The following is a 19813-nucleotide window of genomic DNA, read 5'->3' as shown; positions in this document are numbered from 1 at the left end:
TATAAGAAGGGCAAGGAATTAGGACCTTGAGGAAAGAAGAAAGAAGACAATGTGTGATGGGTTGAGTGCTTATGCCCGCCCAATTCCTATGCTGAAACCTAACCCTCAAGGTGACTGTATTAGGAGATGAGTCCTTTGGATTATGATTAGGTCATGAAAGAAGAGCTGTCATAATCAGGATTAGTGCCCTTATAAAGGAGACTCCAGAGAGCTAGCTATATGTGAAGTATGTGAAGACACAGTAAGAACTCACCATCTTAGGGTCAGAAAGTGGACCTTCACTAGACATGGAATCTACTTTAACTTTGGACTTGCCAGCTTTCAATACTGCAAAAAAAATGGATCTGTTGTTTACAATCTTCTCAGTTTCTGCAACTTTGTTATAGTAACCCAGACTGACTAAGCAAACATGGTAGGAACTGGAAAAGAACTGAATATAGAGTTACAGTGATGACTGTCAAGCACTCTTATGACAAGTATGAGTCAAGGCCAAGGACAACTGATTCGAGTGGCAAAGACATAGTGGACCACTTTTAGAGTCAGCGAGTTTATTATTTTCAAACAAATAAAAGAAAAGTCAAAGTCGGCAGCTCCTTGGGCCTTTGTGCTATGCACCAGATAAAACTGAAGCAAAAAGGGACCGGAGAACTAAAACACTGTTTGGGATATCCCATTGGTGAGGAACCAGTTCTATACTGCAGCTCAGTCTCCAAATTTCTTCAGCTATATCCTAAATGATGTGGGGCAGAAAGCCTCATGGTCCATGAGAACCTGGGCGGCAATAAGGAAATGTCTCCTGACAGCCTCCCAGGTGACATGAGGAAGAGAGGGGTAAATAGCTCTTAGGTAGATACTAACAAGTCTCCCATCTTTATATTTCAGGAGGATCAAAAGCTACTCTTCCAAGGATCAAATTAGTTATGGTTCAAACTCTTGCTTGTGTGACCTATGTAGTTATGTGCAAAATCTCCAGAACGCCATTTAGAGTAGCTCCTCAACATTGGCGGGACAATTGGAGACAGAGTGGACATTGGTGGAATTAGGCAATCTATAGAAGTGAAGACAGTAAAACAGAATGGAGAAGAAATATTAATAATGGACAGACATGATAATATTTGAATTTAAGGTATATTATGGCTATAACTACTTCCTCTTAATCTCATCCTCTCCCACCTAGACACCACATGGTCACATTATGAACCACTGTAGTGGTGTGTATGGAGAAGGTAGTGGCCTGAAAAACAAAAACTTTTCAAAATCATTAGAAACTTTATTTAGAAAGTACATTAAGCAGCTCTCTCTCAGTTTTCGCTGTTCTCTGCATCCTTCCCCAACAACCTCCTGAGTGCCCTCCTTACCTCCTTGTTCCTCAGGGTGTATATGAGAGGGTTAAGTGAAGGAGTGCCCACTGCATAGAAAAGGCCACAGAACTTACCCCTCTCTTGGGCATAGGGATTTTTGGGCTGGAGGTAGACGGCAATGACTGAGCTGTAGAAGAGAGTGACAACCAGGAGATGGGAGGAGCAAGTTCTGAGTGCCTTTCTCCATGCTACAGCAGAGTTAATCCTCAGCACTGCCCAGGCAATGGCACCATAAGAGACAAAGATGAGGCTGAGGGGCACCACCACAAAGACAACAGTAGACACAGATAACTGGATTTCATTGTAGGTGGTGTCCCCACAGGAGAGTCGAATTAGGGAAGGGACTTCACATAAAAAATCATCTATCTGGTGATGGGAACAGAAGGGCAGGCGAAGGATGGGTGGGGTCTGGACTATTGATTGGACTAGACCCATAACCCAGGCCACAGATGCCAGCTGCCAGCACAGGCGGGGGTGGACGATGGTGGCGTAGTGCAGGGGCTGGCAGACGGCCACATAGCGGTCAAAGGCCATCACTGCCAGCAGGATGCACTCAGTGGTCCCCAGGGACAGGAAGATGAAGAGCTGCACAGAGCAGCCCAGGAAGCTGATGGTTTTCTCCGGGCCCCAGAGGTTGACCAGCATCTGGGGGATGAAACTTGTGGTGAAGCAGAGGTCCAAGAAGGCGAGGTTGCGGAGGAAGAAGTACATTGGAGAGTGGAGCCTGGGGTCCAGCAGGGACAGCAGGATGATGAGTGTGTTGCCCCCCAGGGTCAGGAGGTAGGAAATCAAGACAACCACGAAGAGAATCTTTTCCAGTCCTGGGTGTTCAGAGAAACCCAGAAGGAGGAAGCCCATGGGGGAGCTCTGGTTGACCATGGTGCAGCATATGGTCTTATAAAAACTCACCTTGGTTATCTCCAGGTTATACCAAAGCAGGTGTTTCTCTTTTTCCTCTGGCCACTCAGGCTCCTATTTTTAGTCACTTCACCATCCAGAAGCTCCTTCTTTTCTCCTATGCTTGCTGGTCCATTGTTTCATGGGAGTGAGCAAACCAGAGATGTGCAGACAATGGTTGGAGTCTCACCCTAGTACTTCTGACTTACTGGCTGGTTGCAAAAGATGGTAATGTAAGACATTAATTAATTAACTAATATTAATTAATTCAGAAAACATTTATTGAATACCTATTATGATCTGAGACCTGTGCTATTGAATTTTCCCTTCATGTGTGGATGGAATTAAAAAGTAATATTATTGAGTGAATTACCTGATCTCATACATTACTGAGGAATTCATCTTATTTTCCAATGGTAAGCACGGAATTCTTAGAATAATTCAAATTTTATTTACTTTACAGCTTTACCAGAGACTTGACCAGAGAAACAAATGTGGACTGTGGAGGTGATTTCTCCTTTATGTGAAATCACTCAGTCTCAAGCAAGATCAACTGAGGCCAGCGCTGTGGCTCACTTGGCTAGTCCTCCGCCTGTGGAGCCAGCACACTGGATTCTAGTCCCGGTTGGGGCGCAGGATTCTGTCCTGGTTGCTCCTCTTCCAGTCCAGCTCTCTGCTGTGGCCCAGTAGTGCAGTGGAGGATGGCCCAAGTCCTTGGGCCCTGCACCCCATGGGAGACCAGGTGGAAGCACCTGGCTTCTGGCTTCGGATTGGTGCAGCGCACCGGCCGTAGCAGCCATTTGGAGGGTGAACCAATGGAAAAAGGAAGACCTTTCTTTCTCTCTGTCTCTCTCTCTCTCTCACTGTCTAACTCTGCCTGTCAAAAAAAAAAAAAAAAAAAAAAGAAAAAAGAAAAAAAATCAATTGAATGAACTAAGCACTTAAGAAGGTATGATGATTTATTCAACTAAAAGCAAATATTTTCTTTGAATATTATTAAGTCCTAACTTCAACTCTTCATTATGTGTGTTGTAGAATAATAATAAAAATACAGTATCAGTCATAAAATGATCAGTTTGGTTCTATAATACCAAAAGTTCTTACAAGGATTGAGGTTCAGAAATGGAAAATTCAAATAGACTGATTTCATTTTCCCCTTTTCATAGGAAATTAAAATTAGTAGATAAAGTACACCATACTGAGTTTGGGATATTTAAATAGGGTTTTGTTTTCGCATAAAGTGTGGTTAATTTTTCTCATATTCTATTAAAAACTTTTTAATTTCAATTAAGTTCAAGTTTACAGAATATTTGCAATAACAGTTCTAAGGACTCACAAAATTTTTATTACAATTTACCAATTTTTGGTATTTTCACTCATTTGACTATCATTCTCTCTCAATATATTTGCATATTATCATTTTTACTCTGAGTAATGTGGGAGTAGGTTGTATACATTGTGTCCTTTTACTCTAATATTTCAGGATGTATTTGTTATAAGATGATCTCTTAATTACTATATCATCAAATCAAGAAGCTTAAAATTGATATAATACTTTTATCTAATTAAAACAGTCATATTTTGTTAACTGTCCTAATAATATCTTCTGTAGGATTGTTTATTTGTTTTGTAGGATCCATTCTGGATTCACATATTGTGAAGTTAGCAATAGAAGGCTGCTTGGGAATGCCTGCATATTGGGGTGACCAGATTTGAGCCCCCTTTCTGCTTCTGATTCCAGCTCCTTGCTAATGTGCACCCTGGGAGGTAGCAGGTGGTGACCCAAATAGGTCCCTGCCATACATATGCATAGGAGACCTGAGTTGAGTTTCTGGCTCCTGGTCAAGTTCCTTGGTGTTGCATCCATTTGGTGAGAGAACCAGCAGACGGAAGATCTCTGTCTATCTGTCTATCTCTGTTTGTTTGCTATTCAAATGAAGTAAATAAATAAAATTTAAAAAATCGTATTTTTTGTTAGTGCCTGACATTACTTTCTTTAGCAACCTATTCTGTGCCACTGTACTAAAGGGTTTGTTTTAAAACATTGGAGAACATAATCGGTGCATGCCAGTGAAGCTTATGGACTAGAATGGAGAGTGATTTCCTAGGAGAGTTTATTGGCCATCATCAGATGACCCTAGGAACTGAAGGGCAAAGAATCAAAAATCAGGCGGGCCAGAGACAAATCTGTGGAGAAAAGGAGCCATGTGCTTGTATGAATCAGGAAATGCTTGCAGGAGTATGTGACTATATTTTTGTGAAAGAAAGGAGAGTTTGGTCCCAAAACACTGACTTAGAAGTGGGTGGGAGGCAGCATCAGGAACCGAGTAAGTAGATGAAGTGCCTCGAGAGGCCAATATTGGCAGTAAGTATCTCCCCACTAACACGTTTTTGTGTGTGCATAAAAGCTGAATTTCATCTCTGTCTGTCCAGTCTACCTCTGTCTCTTTCCCCCCTTTGCCTTCTTTCCATTCTGAGGGAAAAGGATCTTTGCCTTTAATTTTTATAATATACATGATCCCCAACTTATGCTTTAACATGATTTTTTGACTATTATGGTATAAACATGATACGTATATAGTAAAGCCGCAGTTTCAATCTTAATCTTTTGCTGGGCTGTTGATGTGTGGCATGATATTCTCTCGTGGCCCTGGGCAATGGTAGCCATCCCAAGGGCAGATGTCAGATACTCTTTAGTGTACAGTGTTGCCAGCAATTTTTGGGTATTGTGGTTTGTATTTTGCCTTTCATAATGTCTACAAAATGCCCATTTGTGTGTATACATATGATATTCAATATTTTATTATGAAATCGTGTTAGATGAGTCTGCTGACTTACAGTCTCACGTAAGTGTTCAAAACATGATTAAGGCAGGCCAGGCTACACAGTGATGTTCTGTGGGTTAGACATACTAAACACATTTTCAATCCTGCAATATTTTCAACTCAGGATGAGTTTATCAGGATTTGCCACCATGGAAAGTTGAAGAGTATCCATATTGTTAAATATTTGAACAGAAGGCAGTGTGTATCTTAAAAGCTTTCTGTGTCCTGATTAAACCCAGTTCCTGCTCCTGAAGAGCTTATTAATATTTGCTTATTAATATTACTTTTAGTAATTGTTCCCATGCTGTCCTTAATTTTTTTAAACATCTATTTATTTATTTGAGAGGTAGAGTTACAGAAGAGAGAGGGAGAGACAGAGAGGAGGGTCTTCCATCTGCTGATTCACTCCCCAAATGGCTACAAAGGCCAGAGCTGGGCCGATCTGAAGCCAGAGCCAGGAGCTTCTTCTGGATCTCCGATGTAGGTAGCAGGAACACAAGTGCTTGGGCCATCATTCACTGCCTTCCCAGGCTCATTAGCAGGGAGATGGATTGGAAGTAGAGCAGCCAGGACTTGAACCCATGCCCATACAGGATGCTGGTGTCATTGGTGGAGGCTTAGCCTACTACACTGCAGTACTGGTTCCCCTATGTTGTCTTTTAACATTATATTCTCTGTGTTGATAAAAGGAACCAAAAACCCAAAACCCAAGCCCAAACCAAACCAAACCAAACCAAACCAAGACAAACAAAAAAACTGGAGGTGGATGTTTGGCACAGAAGTTAAGGTGCTGCTTGGGAAGCCTTCATCCCATATCAGAGGACATGAATAGAAGTCACAATTCCACTTTCAATTCCATTTTCCTGCTAATGTGTACCCTTAGAGGCAGCAGGTGATGGCTCCATATGTGGGTCCCTGCCACCCACCTTAGAGACCCAGGATGAGTTTCCAGTTCCTGATTTGGGCCTGGCCCAGACCTGGCTGTCACAGACATTTAGGGGAGTCAACCAGTGGACGGAAAATCTGTCTGTCTCTTTCTCTGCCTTTCAAATAAAATGAAAATAAATTAAAAACAAATAGCTAACTGCTCCATATGCATCTACCAGCTGTCATTCCACTACTCTTTCTGCGGGCCTCACCTTCTCTCCCTCCTGTTAACTTATTATCTCACTGTTGTGAGATAACTATTGTTTCTTCCTTCAGTTTTCAGCATCCTCTGAGTCTTTGTTGACAGGCAGAGTGAATAGTGAGAGAGAAAGACAGAGAGGAAGGTCTTCCTTTTTGCCGTTGGTTCACCCTCCAATGGCCGCTGCGGCCACCGCGTCTCGCTGATCCGAAGCCAGGAGCCAGGTGCTTCTCCTGGTCTCCCATGCGAGTGCAGGGCCCAAGCACTTGGGCCATCTTCCACTGCCTTCCCGGGCCATCGCAGAGAGCTGGCCTGGAAGAGGGGCAACCGGGATAGAATCCGGCGCCCCAACCGGGACTAGAACCCGGTGTGCTGGCGCCGCAAGGCAGAGGATTAGCCTGTTAAGCCATGGCGCCGGCCTACGTTCTGTTTCACAATCTCTTTTTTCTTCATCCTCTTTTGCTTGCTTTTTAAATTTTTTTCTCAGGCACCAACAAACATTGGCTATTACTTTACTCACTTCCCACTATTTATTCCACGTTCATTTATTTATTTATTAACTGATCCCCAGAGCCTTGCTAAAAGGGAATCAGATAGCAATTCTGTTTTCCCATCCAATAAAGATGAGCATATTATTACTTTCACGGCTGTCACCCATTGAGTGCTTCCTGTACAGCAGACACTGTGATCAACATGTCCTTTTTACCTGGTTCTTACAACAGTCCTTCCGGGTAGGTAGTATTATCCTCCCTTCATGGAAGAAGAAACAGTCTCCATAAAGGTTAAATAATCTGCCCAAATTTACACAGCTAAAAAAGGGCAAGGCCTGGATTTTAAGCCTTTTAATTCCAAAGATGACGCTCTTGGTGGTTCCACTATGAAAGACACATGGAAACTGAATGGTTGTAAGAGGATAAAAAATGTACAACTTACCTGCACTTAAGTCAGAGTCTCCTTATGACTTTGCTGCTATAACTTTCCCATGACAAAGAGTTTCTGGATTGGTTTGAGCCTCCACTTGTCCCTCAAGATGAGAATTAAAAGCAAAATTTGGAAAGGGTTGGAAGTTAGGGTTCAGGTAATAGTTGATTGTTAATGCTGCTGCCTTACTTTTCAATGCATATGATTTGGGTATTATTAGTATTCTCCAGTTTTGTTTTTAGATAAAGAAACTAAAACACAAATAGATTTAATAATTTTCTCATAGCAACGTAGCTAGAGCTAAGACTTGAATGCAGGTAGGTTGTAGCATCATGCCCTAAGCATATTACACTGCCATCATTCTGCTTTTATGTATGAGGACACGGGCTGCTCTTGGTCTCAGCCCAGCAAGCCAACTCCTTTTCTAGTGGCACTGCAAGTGGAAAGGAGGCATAGTGAAGTGATGCAGGAAGGAATCCCAGGACTCCAGTGCCGTGGAGAGAAACAGCTCATTAATTCCGACAAGACTCTGGAGCCTCATAGCCCACAGATAATTAGTCACTGGCGCTAATGGTGGTTAAGAAAGGGGAGAGGATTCAGAGGAAACGTGCCAGCAACGGTGCTCCCTGTGGTAAGGAAGTTCACCACCCTCTGCTCATCGCGTCATAGGGAGTACAAAGGCTTTGTCATCGTTACTTCTGTCGAATGTCCCGCGTTCGTCTTTCAATTCAACAGTCTATTATCTCCTTGTTAAAACTGAATATAATTTGCACACAATAAAGTCCAAATATCTAAATGACCCTAATCAAGATAGAAAATATTTCCATGACCTTAAAACCTCTTCTTTCTGCTTTTCTCACTACCCTCCCCTGTCACCTTTGTCCAGGGGCAAAAACTATCATGATTTCCTCCTTTTTTTTTTTTTTTAGATTTTATTTATTTATCTGAGAAGTATAATTACAGACAGAGAGAGGGAAAGACAGAGAGAAAGTTCTCCCATCACTGGTTCACTCCCCAAAAAGCTGCAACAGTTGCAGCTGGGCCCATCTGAAGCCAAGAGCCAGAAGCATCTTCTGGGTCTCTCATGAGGGTGCAGGGGCCCTAGCACTAGGCCATTCTCTGCTACTCTACCAGGACATTAGCAGAGAGCTGAATCGGAAGAGGAGCAGCTGGGACACAAGCCAGTGCCACAGATGGAGGCTTAGCCTACTACATCACAGCGCTGCCCCGTCATGATTTCTTACCTCTTCCAGGGCTTCATACAACTGGAACAATACAATATGTACTCCTTTGGGTCAGGATTCTTCCATGCAGCATAATTCTTTTTTTTTTTTTTTTATTTTTGACAGGCAGAGTGGACAGTGAGAGAGAGAGAGAGAGACAGAGAGAAAGGTCTTCCTTTTTGCTGTTGGTTCACCCTCCAATGGCTGCTGCGGCTGGCGCATCTCGCTGATCCGAAGCCAGGAGCCAGGTGCCTCTCCTGGTCTCCCATGCGAGTGCAGGGCCCAAGCACTTGGGCCATCCTCCACTGCCTTCCCGGGCCATAGCAGAGAGCTGGCCTGGAAGAGGGGCAACCGGGATAGAATCCGGTGCCCCAACCGGGACTAGAACCCGGTGTGCTGGCGCCGCAAGGCAGAGGATTAGCCTGTTGAGCCACGGCGCCGGCCATAATTCTTTTGCTATGTATTCACATATCAATAACTTTTTTGTTTCAAAAATCTACTAATTGAAGAACAATTTACATAGAATGAAATGAACACATGTTAAGTGTACAGTTCAATAAGTTCTGACAAGTGTATATATCTGGTAGCCACCACCCCATTCAAGACATAGAGCATTTACTTCTATCATACAAGGTTAGTTTTTCATATTGTAAGAACTTTGTGTGAATGGAATTAGTGCGTATTTTTGTTCAGTTTGTTACTGAGATTCATTCAGGATGTTTCCATATATCAGTAGAGTAGTTTGTTGCTTTGAATGGCTTCTATTTCAATGCATGAATATACCACAGTTTAATTCATTCACTTTCCAATTTTGGCTGCTTTGAACAATTGCATACAGTTCTCTGTATGGATACGTGTCTTCATATCTTAAGTAAACATCTGAGAACATAATTTCTGGTTTATAGGATGAGTGTTTGTAAGAAATGCACAAACTGTTTTCCAATGTGATTATGTTATTTACAATCTTACACACAATGATTGAGAGTTTCAGACACTCCACATTCTTGATACTTCTCAGTAATCTATCTCTTGCCTTTGGAAGTCCTGTTGAGCATGAAGAATTCTTCATAACAGTTTTGATTTGCTCTATGTTGATTAATGATGTTAAGCATATTAGCGTATGCTTATTTTGGTCCTCACATGTTTTTTATTTATATTTTGGTCTTAACATGTGTTTTATTTATATTTTTATTTTTCCCCATTTGTATTGTACTATTTGACTTATTAAAAGTTGTAATTATAACATATAATATGCTAAATAACCTTTGGAGATTGTGCAAAGTATCTATTCTTTATCTGTCCCTCATTATACTTTTTAAAAATTTTATTTAATCTTTTTTGAAAAGCAGACAGACACACACACACGCACACACACATGCACACACACACAGTCAGATGGACAGAGATCTTCCATCTGCTAATTCTCTCCCCATTTACCCACAATAGCCAGGGTACTGAGTCAGGTTGAAACCAAGAGTCTGAGGCTCAGTTCAAGTCTCCCACATGGGTGGCAGGGTCCCAAATACTGGAGCCATTACCACTGTTTTCAAGGGTTCATGTTAGCAGGAAGTTGGATTGAAAGCAGAGCCAGAATTTCAATCCAGGCACTCTGATACGGCATATGCTATCCCAACTGCCGTCTAACTCCTGGGCCAAATGCCTGGCCCTGAAACAATTACTATTTGCCTGTTTTATCAATGATGACTTTAACTTTCTTTCTTTTCTTTCTTTCTTTTTTTTTTTTTTTTGACAGGCAGAGTGGACAGTGAGAGAGAGACAGAGAGAAAGGTCTTCCTTTGCCATTGGTTCACCCTCCAATGGCCGCCGCACCACGCTGATCTGAAGGCAGGAGCCAGGTGCTTCTCCTGGTCTCCCATGGGGTGCAGGGCCCAAGCACTTGGGCCATCCTCCACTGCATTCCCGGGCCACAGCAGAGAGCTGGCCTGGAAGAGGGGCAACCGGGACAGAATCTGGTGCCCCAACCGGGACTAGAACCCAGTGTGCCAGCGCCGCAGGTGGAGGATTAGCCTATTGAGCCGTGGCGCTGGCCCTGAATGATGACTTTCATCTTTGCGTCTATATTTATAATTTTTAATTCTATAAGTAAGAACTTTTTCTTTTCTCTGTTTGTTGTTTATTTATATAAGTAATAACTCCTGGATTTTTAAAATTCTCTTGCCACTATTCTCACTATTTATTTTAATGTTTAAATTTTTCTAGATTCAGCTATTGGGAACCCCTTGAATTTTTGATAAGTCTCCATCATTTTTGAAAGCTTCATTATTTTTGGCACTACACAATGCTCCATTTTTATCTTGTATCTTCCCTTTCTTGTCTCTGGGGTCACTCACAGTCTCCAAGGACTCTTGGTTGTTTTTATTGGAAGATGGGGTTTAGAAAGCAAGATCTGGGTGCTAGGTGTTCCCATTGTTATTGGGATGTCTTTGTTTCAAAATAAGGCCTTCTCATCTAATTACACACACACACACACACGTAGTTGTATAAATACACGGATATATGTATATTATTTTCTATACTTACCTTCTGCTGGACTTCAAGATCTCAAGCCTTGGAAAAGTTCTCCATCTTATGTCATTGACAAGGAGAAGACCATTAAATTCACTCTGAATGTGGTGATGTTCTCAATGTGGAGTCTCTGTTTCTGATGGAGCCAGATAATGGGGGCAGAGATATCTCCTTCAGGTGTGGCTTACTAGGAAAAATAAAGGTAGATTATGGCATTAGAAAGAGCGATTCTCTGTTCTTGACATACTACATTGGAGGTGACTGCCCAAGAGTAGCTTTTGGCTTTTTTTTAGCAACCTATATGCCCAGATATTTTTATAGAGGAAATTCTTTTTTTTTCAACTTTTATTTAATAAATATAAATTTCCAAAGTATAACTTTTGAATTATAGCGGCTTTTCCCCCCATAACCTCCCTCCCACCTGCAACCATCCCACCCATCTCCCACTCCCTCTTCCATCCCATTCTTCATCACGATTCATTTTTTTTTTTTTTGGACAGGCAGAGTTAGACAGTGAGAGAGAGAGACGGAGAGAAAGGTCTTCCTTCCGTTGGTTCACCCCCCCAAATGGCTGCTACGGCCAGTGCGCTGTGCTGATCTGAAGCCAGGAGCCAGGTGCCTCCTCCTTGTCTCCCATGCAGGTGCAGGGCCCAAACACTTGGGCCATCCTCCACTGCCTTCCTGGGCCACAGCAGAGAGCTGGATTGGAAGAGGAGCAACCGGGACAGAACCGGCGCCCCAACTGGAACTAGAACCCGGAGTGCCGGCACTGCAGGTGGAGGATTAGCCTAGTGAGCCGCGGCACCGGCCATGATTCATTTTCAATTATCTTTATATACAGAAAATCAACTTAGCATATACTAAGTAAAGATTTCAACAGACTGTACCCACACAGACACACAAAATGTAGAGTACTGTTTGGGTAGTAGTTTTACCATTAATTCACATAGTACAACACATTAAGGACAGAGATCCTACATTGGGAGCAGGTGCACAGTCAATCCCATTGTTGATTTAACAATTGACACTCTTTTTTATGACGTCAATAATCACCTGAGGCTCTTGTCATGAGCTGCCAAGGCTATGGAAGCCTCTTGAGTTCACCAGCTCTGATCTTATTTAGACAAGGCCATATTCAAAGTGGAAGTTCTCTCCTCCCTTCAGAGAAAGGTAGATAGTGGAAATTCTGAATCCAGGAGAATGGAGTTCCATATGGTCAGTATTGTGCATTTACTTGATGGAACAAAGTCCCCATTGCCACAAATTTTTATAAACCAGAGATTGTATGATGTTTTCCTATTCTTTCTTGGCTTCTTGGTGTGAAGGAAGGAAATATTGCAAACAAACTAGTGGTTCCCCTTAATTTTAAACTTTTATTTAAATCTCAAGGGAACTATTATTTGTTTTTTTAAAGATTTATTCATGTTTTTGAAAGTCAGAGTTACACAGAGAGAAGAGAGGTAGAGAGGTCTTCTATCCGATGGTTTATTCTCCAGTTGGCTGCAACAGCCCGAGCTGCACTGATCAGAAGCCAGGAGCCAGAAGCTTCTTTCAAGTCTCCCACACAGGTGCAGGGGCCCAAGGACTTGGGCCATCTTCTACTGCTTTCCCAGGCTACTGCAGAGAGCTGGATTGAAAGTGGAGCAGCTGGGTCTCGAACCAGGGCCCATATGGGATGCCGGCGCTTCAGGCCAGGGCATTAACCCACTGTGCCACAGCACCGGCTCCCTATTATTTGTTATTACAGTGTGACAACAACCACAAATATTTGAAAGTTTGCCATACTGAAAATCCTAGGGTTTGTGTTTTGGTTGTAATAATTCACTGTGTGCATTTGTATGAGATTATGAACTTGCTGAGTTTCAGGTCTTCCTCCATTTTGGCTATTCTTTGGAAGAGAAAAGAAGAAAGAGAAATAAGGCAAAAGAGGACCAAGATGGCAAGTGGCAAAATGACAGAAAAGACCCTGAGAAAGAAGGAAAACAGCCACGTGCAATGGACAGAATGCCGTGTACCTATCCTGCCACATTCACATGTGGAAGTAATTACCGGAATGTAACTATATTAGGAGATAAAGGCCTTTGGGCAGTGATTAGGGCATTAGGTGTTAGTGACCACAAATAAGAGACACCAGTGAGCTAGCCAAGCCCTTTCACCATGTGTAGACACAAGAAGTCACCACACAAGCAGTCACAAAGTAAGCACTTTCTTGCCACAGAAATTGCTTTGGTCATGGACTTCTGAGCCTCCAAAACTGTGAGAAATAAATCTGATATTCATAAAATGTCCAATTTATGTCTTTTTGTTACAAAAACCTGAATTGACTAAAACAACATGGTAGGAACTGGAAATGAAAGTAGAGATGACCGTCAAGTGCACTCAATGCAAGAAAGGCAGGAGATGTTCAGGGTGGAATGGAGGTAGGTGTAGCCTCTCTGCCTCCTTGTCCCCTAGCACCCCCGGGACATTGCACAGGCCACCTGCACTGTGAAGATCTGGACCTTAGAGCACATCTTTGACCATCCATGGAAACTGTTAAAACAGTGGCAATGCAGAAGTTCTCCAAACCCACAAGCTCGAATGTGGTTAGAGGTGATGTGCTGGGCAGATACACAAACCCCTCTGAAAGTTGCACAGCCACAGATTTCTCCATGTGGAGGGAGAAATGCCTTCTGTTGTGAAGTCTCTAAGTGGGGCAGCAAAAAACTAAACACATGGGCAAGAGCATTCTATAGTTGGTCCTGTAGAGAAAATAATGGAGCTCAAATCTCTTAGTGCTTCATCTACAATTATGGTTGCAGTAGATGAGAGACATACACAAGCCAAGTCCTCAGGATTCAGAAAAAAATATTTTAACTCAAGAAGCCACAACAATAGTGAAAGGAGTTAGCCTCGGCGGTTGCCTTGAAGGACTGATGACAAGGACGGCATCTTCAAATGCAAAAAGGCTGAGAAGCAAAGGAGTGAGTAATACATCAACTAAATGCCGAGACTGAACTATTGGTGATCCTTCAACAAGTGGAAGCATAAGAGCATGGTTGGCGGTAGCAGTGTTTGTTGAGAAACGATACTACCAGTCAGCATTTATCAACAGGCCCCCAGTTCTCTTGGGACTGCACATGTATTTATTTATTTTTTAAATTTCAATTTCAGAATAGTTTTAAATTTACAAAACAAAAATTATAGGTTGTGCAAAGAGTTCCCATATACCTTACACTCAGATTCCCCTATTATTAGCATCTTCTGTGTATTTTTTATTTAAAAATACAATTATATTTTAGACAGATTGTTTTCAATATGCTGGAGTACGGCTATGTGACTTTTGATCAAAATAAAAAGATGCAGGGCTTCTAAATCAAATCAATCACCTGAAATTAGTGCTGTATGACTGTCTCATTTAGAGGGTTCCAGTATTAATTCAAAATATTACAATTGTACTTGGAAATTGGTATTAATGTGGAATCTCCTTAAGGTAGAATTTATAGCTTTTCACACCCTGGGACTCTACCTGGCTTTGGGCCAGTCTTGGAATAACACAGAGTCACTCCTTACATATACAGATTGTGCGACTGCCTTAAACCTTAATGGCTTGCACGAGGGAACTCAGTTTAAAAGGAGAAACTACATGATTTTAACAGATATTAATTTTCAGAAATAACCTGCTCTGTTAAAAACCACAGTATTTTGCTTTAGTATTTAAATGTTATTTTGGAATGCACATTAGCACTAAAGTAATATATGACAAAATATGATTTTTATTGTATCAAAGGACACTGTATTGTTTTGCTAAAGTTTTGTAACTTAGCAAAATGATTGCCTTCCTCAGATTTGTATTTCCTTAGTACTCTGTACATTGGGCTGGTTATGTAAACTCAAAAAATAAAGTCATTATCTGAGTTTTTCAGCTCCCTAAACTTAAGTGGAATATCTGTTAGTGTCTTTTAGCATTTCTCATTTGCCTATCTTATAAATTGTCGTGTATTAAAAATCATAGTTTTGTAATTGTTAAGGCATGATATGTCAGGTTATTTGAATACAATTACTTTTTGAAGTAATTGTGACCACAAAAACAATTTTACATGAAAATTGCCCATCATTTGAAATTAATCAAATGACATCTTGATCTGAAGTACAAATTGTTAATGTTTTAATAATATAGTATCACTGTAGAGGAAGGTAGGGGGGATGGCGAGACAAAAGAGAATAATGGTATAAGGAGAAGAAAGATTGGTCTAAGCCAACTACTAAATAAATTGCAATATCGCTTTTATTCATGGGAGATCTATATTTTGGATGCCAGAGGTCTGCAAAATGAAAAGCCACCTAGCAAATATATTTTTTCATATCATGTAGCAGGAAATGACTGATGACTAAACAATGCTCTTGATAATGCTCTTGCTCTTGGAGTTGCATGCAGAGCATTTTTTGTGAGGAGGTGTCTTACCTTTATTTCACCTTGCTTAATGCAACAAACTTCTAGTCAGATTTCCTTTAAAAGAGACCAGTTAATACATATACATAAACCACAGAACTAGAATATCAATGTAATTAAAATTTAGTGGTTTTTGGCTTAAAATATTTAGTTTAAGACTTTGTAAGACATTTTAAAGACAGTTTAAATCTGAGGCCTCTGATTATCTTTTTTTTTGTAACCAGAGATGACTTTTATAACTGAAATAAAATTTCATCTAAAGAAAATACTGCTAAATGTTGATACCTGATAAAAAGTTGCCTTGTAAATTTCTGCAAATTATACTTTTTTCTGAAAAGGGTCTAATGCTCTAATGATAAAAGATTCCTGAACAAAACAAAGCAAGTAACACCAAGACTTGATTATGTGGCTGGTCAATGGGTTACTTTTAGACTTAGAGAGATTATTATTTATATACAGTTGAAAAGTGGGAAAAAGCCAAAACTACCAGCTCTCTGTGTATCTGTGCCACATACACCCAAGGATGACACCGAAGTAAACAGACAGGAAGACTGCAAAAGGCATCCTTCCAAGCCTCAGATTTTCTGTGCAAGTTCTCTAGAATGCCATGATGAGCAGCGCTTCTGCACTTTCACAGCAGTTGAGGGGAGATTGCATAGTCGTAGATGGGCATAGTGGAACTGAGGAATCTATGCAAGCGAAGACAGTGAAACAGCATCAGCAGGGAACAAGTCAGAAGCCAGAGCTGGAAATCAAGTCCAGATTCTCTGGTGTGGGACACGGACATCTTAACCATGAGGCCACCACCAGCCCACCCCACCCCACATTTCCTGGAGTGCATTTTGAGTGGTCTCAGGTGTTGCTGTTGGGCAGCTAGTTGAGGTCCACTGGCTTAGACTAGGAAGGAAATATTGAGTTTACAGGTATGCTGGTGTTTGAATTTAAAGTGTTTTATGGAGGCAACTACCTCCCCTAGACTCACTCCCTGTCTGATTCCATGTAGCCACATCATGACCCACTGCAGGGACTCATGTGTGTGTGTGTAGGGAAGGTAATGGCCCACATAACTCAATATTTTATTTTTTGTTACAAATAGTGCAGAAACACTCCTTCATTTAGAAAGTAGCTCTCCTTCAGTTTCCCCTGAGCTGTCCACTCTTCCCTAGCCATCTCCTGAGTGCTCTTTTTACCTCCTTGTTCCTCAGGGTGTATATGAGAGGCTTAAGTGAAGGAGTGCCCACTGCATAGAAGAGGCCAAAGAACTTGCCCCTCTCTTGAGCAAGGTGATTTTTGGGCTGGAGGTAGACAGCAATGGCTGGGCTGTAGAAGAGAGTGACAACCAGGAGATGGGAGGAGCAGGTTCTGAGTGCCTTTCTCCATGCTACAGCAGAGTTAATCCTCAGCACTGCCCTGGCGATGGCGCCGTAAGAGACAAGGATGAGGCTGAGGGGCACCACCAGGATGAGGACACTGGCCACTGCCATCTGAATCTCATTGTAGGTGGTGTCCCCACAGGAGAGTCGAATCAGAGCGGGGACCTCGCACACAAAGTCGTCCACCTGCCGGTGGGGGCAGAAGGGCAGGCGGAGGGTGGGTGGGGTCTGGACCACTGACTCCACCAGTCCAGTGACCCAGGCCACAGATGCCAGCTGCCGGCACAGGCGGGGGTGGACGATGGTGGCGTAGTGCAGGGGCTGGCAGACGGCCACATAGTGGTCAAAGGCCATCACTGCCAGCAGGATGCACTCAGTGGTCCCCAGGGACAGGAAGATGAAGAGCTGCACAGAGCAGCCCAGGAAGCTGATGGTTTTCTCCGGGCCCCAGAGGTTGACCAGCATCTGAGGGATGAAACTTGTGGTGAAGCAGAGGTCCAAGAAGGCGAGGTTGCGGAGGAAGAAGTACATTGGAGAGTGGAGCCTGGGGTCCAGCAGGGACAGCAGGATGATGAGTGTGTTGCCCCCCAGGGTCAGGAGGTAGGAAATCAAGACAACCACGAAGAGAATCTTTTCCAGTCCTGGGTGTTCAGAGAAGCCCAGAAGGAGGAAGCCCATGGGGGAGCTTTGGTTGACCATGACCTGGTCCTGTGCAGGCTCTTTGAGGGAAGAGGCTGTCAGACCAGTGTGGATTCTTTTTAGGTTATTTCAGGTGGTCGTTTCTTTTCTGCCTCTACTCACCCAGCCCTGTTTCCCAGGCACATCAGCATCCAGCCCTCCTCTTCCCCGGTTCCTCCTGAGCAAACGTTTGTTGGGAGGGAGGAAACCACAAGTGTGCTGGACCACAGAGGAATCCTCACGCTGCACCTGTGACTTGCTGGCTGAGGACAATGTAAAACACTCAGTAACTAATTACTCCTCATTAATTCAACAATAAACATTCAGCTCTTTTGTTCTGAATACTGTGATAGCTCTTATACTTTCAGGAAGAATTAGCAAAAACATATTTTTAATAGAAATTTTCTATGATACATATTTGTGTAGGATTATTTTTATTGTGGGGCATAAATTTCCTAAGGTTATTCATGTTTTATTTTCTCCCCCCCCTTTTTTTTTTTTGACAGGCAGAGTTAGATAGTGAGAGAGACAGAGAGAAAGGTCTTATTTCCTTTGGTTCACCCCCCAAATGGCCGCTACGGCCAGTGCCCTACGCCGATCCGAAGCCAGGAGCCAGGTGCTTCCTCTTGGTCTCCCATGAGGGTGCAGGGCCCAAGCATTTGGGCCATCTTCCACTGCCTTCCTGGGCCACAGCAGAGAGCTGGACTGGAAGAGGAGCAACCGGGACAGAACCGGCGCCCCAACCGGGACTAGAACCCGAAGTACTGGTGCCGCAGGCAGAGGATTAGCTTAGTGAGCCATGGCCCCCACCTCTTTACCCTTTTTTGTGGGAAGACCATCCAGAAGCTGAAGAAAGTGAAGGGACCTTAACTACAGTGAGATCAATTGGATAATTTTTTTGCTTCCTTTTTAAAAAACAGTTATGATTTGTTAAATTATTTTATTTATTTAAATATGCTAAATAATATATTATTTATTTAAATATTATTTTATTTATTAAATTATCATTTATTTATTGTAGACAAGATTTGTTTACAAATGGAAAGTTCTAACTTGAATTTAACATTATGTGAAATGTAGCAAAATAAGACAAAAAAAAATCCTGGCAATTGTCTTGTTCTGGGGCTTAAAAATAAAAATGGTTAAACAATTAAAAAATATTTTTCCTTTCATATAAGATTACATCAATAGCAAAACACACTGAGTTGGGGCTGATGCGGTTGTGCAGTGGGTTAAAGGCCCCCATGCAGTGCTACCATCCCGTATGGGCACTGGCTTGAGTCCCAGCTGCTCCACTTTTAGTCCAGCTGTCTGCTATGACCTAGAAAAGCAGTGGAGGATGTCCCAAGTGCATGGGCCCCTGCACTGGAGTGGGCCCCGGCTCCTGGCTTCGGATCAGCACAGTTCTGGCTGTGTGGCCATTTGGGGAGTGAATAAGCAGATGAAGACCTTTCTCTCTGCCTCTGCTTCTCCATAACTCTGCTTTTCAAACAAACAAACAAACAAATAAATAAACAACTGACTCTGTTGGAACACAGAAGGTGAGCTCAAAGTTCGGGGTGGCATGTGGCAGCCACAGTGACAGTTAAGAGGCAAACACCAAGGTAATCTGACACAATCTTGTGAAGGCTGCTTAGAGGAGGTGGCAAGCCAGTTAGTGGTCCCACTGGTGGAAAATAGGAACTTATGGGACAACGCCATCATCTTCCCATGCCTGTGTTTCCATTCTGTGTTCAAAGCTACCTCTCACCTCTCTTTTTCAACCAGATATCCTCTTTTTTTTTGTCTTCTATATTTCTTTCTCCATTATTACATTTTTCTTTGAAGATAATATTTGTTCCTCTTTAACAAATTAATTACTCAATCAAAAAACTATGCAAAATGTATCTATGTATTTTACAGAGTAATAAACACATGATATACTGGGCCCCTTCCCAACTTAAAAGCAGAATAAATTTATTAGTATCCTAGGAACTTTCTGTGTGCGCCTCTATAATCACTCTCCTTCTTTGCCCTATAACTCTTTTTTCTTTTATAGATTTATTTATTTATTTGGAAGGCAGAGTTACAGAGAGGCAGAGGCAGAGGCAGAGAGAGAACATGATCTTCCACCTGCTGGTTCACTCCCCAAATGGTTCCAACGGCCAGAGCTGGACAGATCTGAAGCCAGGAGCCAGAAGCGTTATCCATGTCTCCTGCATGGGTGCAGATGCCCAAGGACTTGGGCCATCTTCCACTGCTTTCCCAGGCCACAGCAAAGAGATGGATTGGAAGAGCATCTAGGACTAGAACCAGCACCCATATGGGATGCCGGCACTGCAGGTGGTGGCTTTACCTGCTATGCCACAGTGCTGGCCCCACATAATTCTTTTTTAAACTTTATCATATATTTTTGTATCTCAGTAATTTCCTACCATGTTTTATTCATCCATAAACCAGAATTTCTCACAT

General features: G+C 42.4%; 2 protein-coding genes and 1 pseudogene across 2 annotated transcripts; 1 reads left to right on the top strand and 2 right to left on the bottom strand.

The window, feature by feature from the left end:
- Positions 1 to 1301: 1301 nt before the first annotated feature.
- On the bottom strand, positions 1302 to 2240 carry LOC133756800 (olfactory receptor 2H1). Its single transcript, XM_062187392.1, has one exon. It carries the CDS (start codon positions 2238 to 2240, stop codon positions 1302 to 1304), a length of 939 nt encoding a protein of 312 aa, XP_062043376.1.
- Positions 2241 to 7700: 5460 nt separating this feature from the next.
- On the top strand, positions 7701 to 13909 carry LOC133756460 (PRELI domain containing protein 3B-like; annotated as a pseudogene).
- Positions 13910 to 16444: 2535 nt separating this feature from the next.
- LOC133756459 (olfactory receptor 2H1-like) lies at positions 16445 to 17383 on the bottom strand. Its single transcript, XM_062187144.1, has one exon. It carries the CDS (start codon positions 17381 to 17383, stop codon positions 16445 to 16447), a length of 939 nt encoding a protein of 312 aa, XP_062043128.1.
- Between the last annotated feature and the right edge of the window lie 2430 nt (positions 17384 to 19813).

The sequence above is a fragment of the Lepus europaeus genome, chromosome 3, assembly GCF_033115175.1.
Source record: "Lepus europaeus isolate LE1 chromosome 3, mLepTim1.pri, whole genome shotgun sequence".
Lineage (NCBI taxonomy): Eukaryota > Metazoa > Chordata > Mammalia > Lagomorpha > Leporidae > Lepus > Lepus europaeus.
This window is presented reverse-complemented; position numbering and strand designations above follow the sequence as displayed.

Bases quoted from the DNA above. Each gene is read 5' to 3' on its own strand.
- LOC133756800 (XM_062187392.1), bottom strand. From the start codon at position 2,240: ATGGTCAACCAGAGCTCCCCCATGGGCTTCCTCCTTCTGGGTTTCTCT.
- LOC133756459 (XM_062187144.1), bottom strand. From the start codon at position 17,383: ATGGTCAACCAAAGCTCCCCCATGGGCTTCCTCCTTCTGGGCTTCTCT.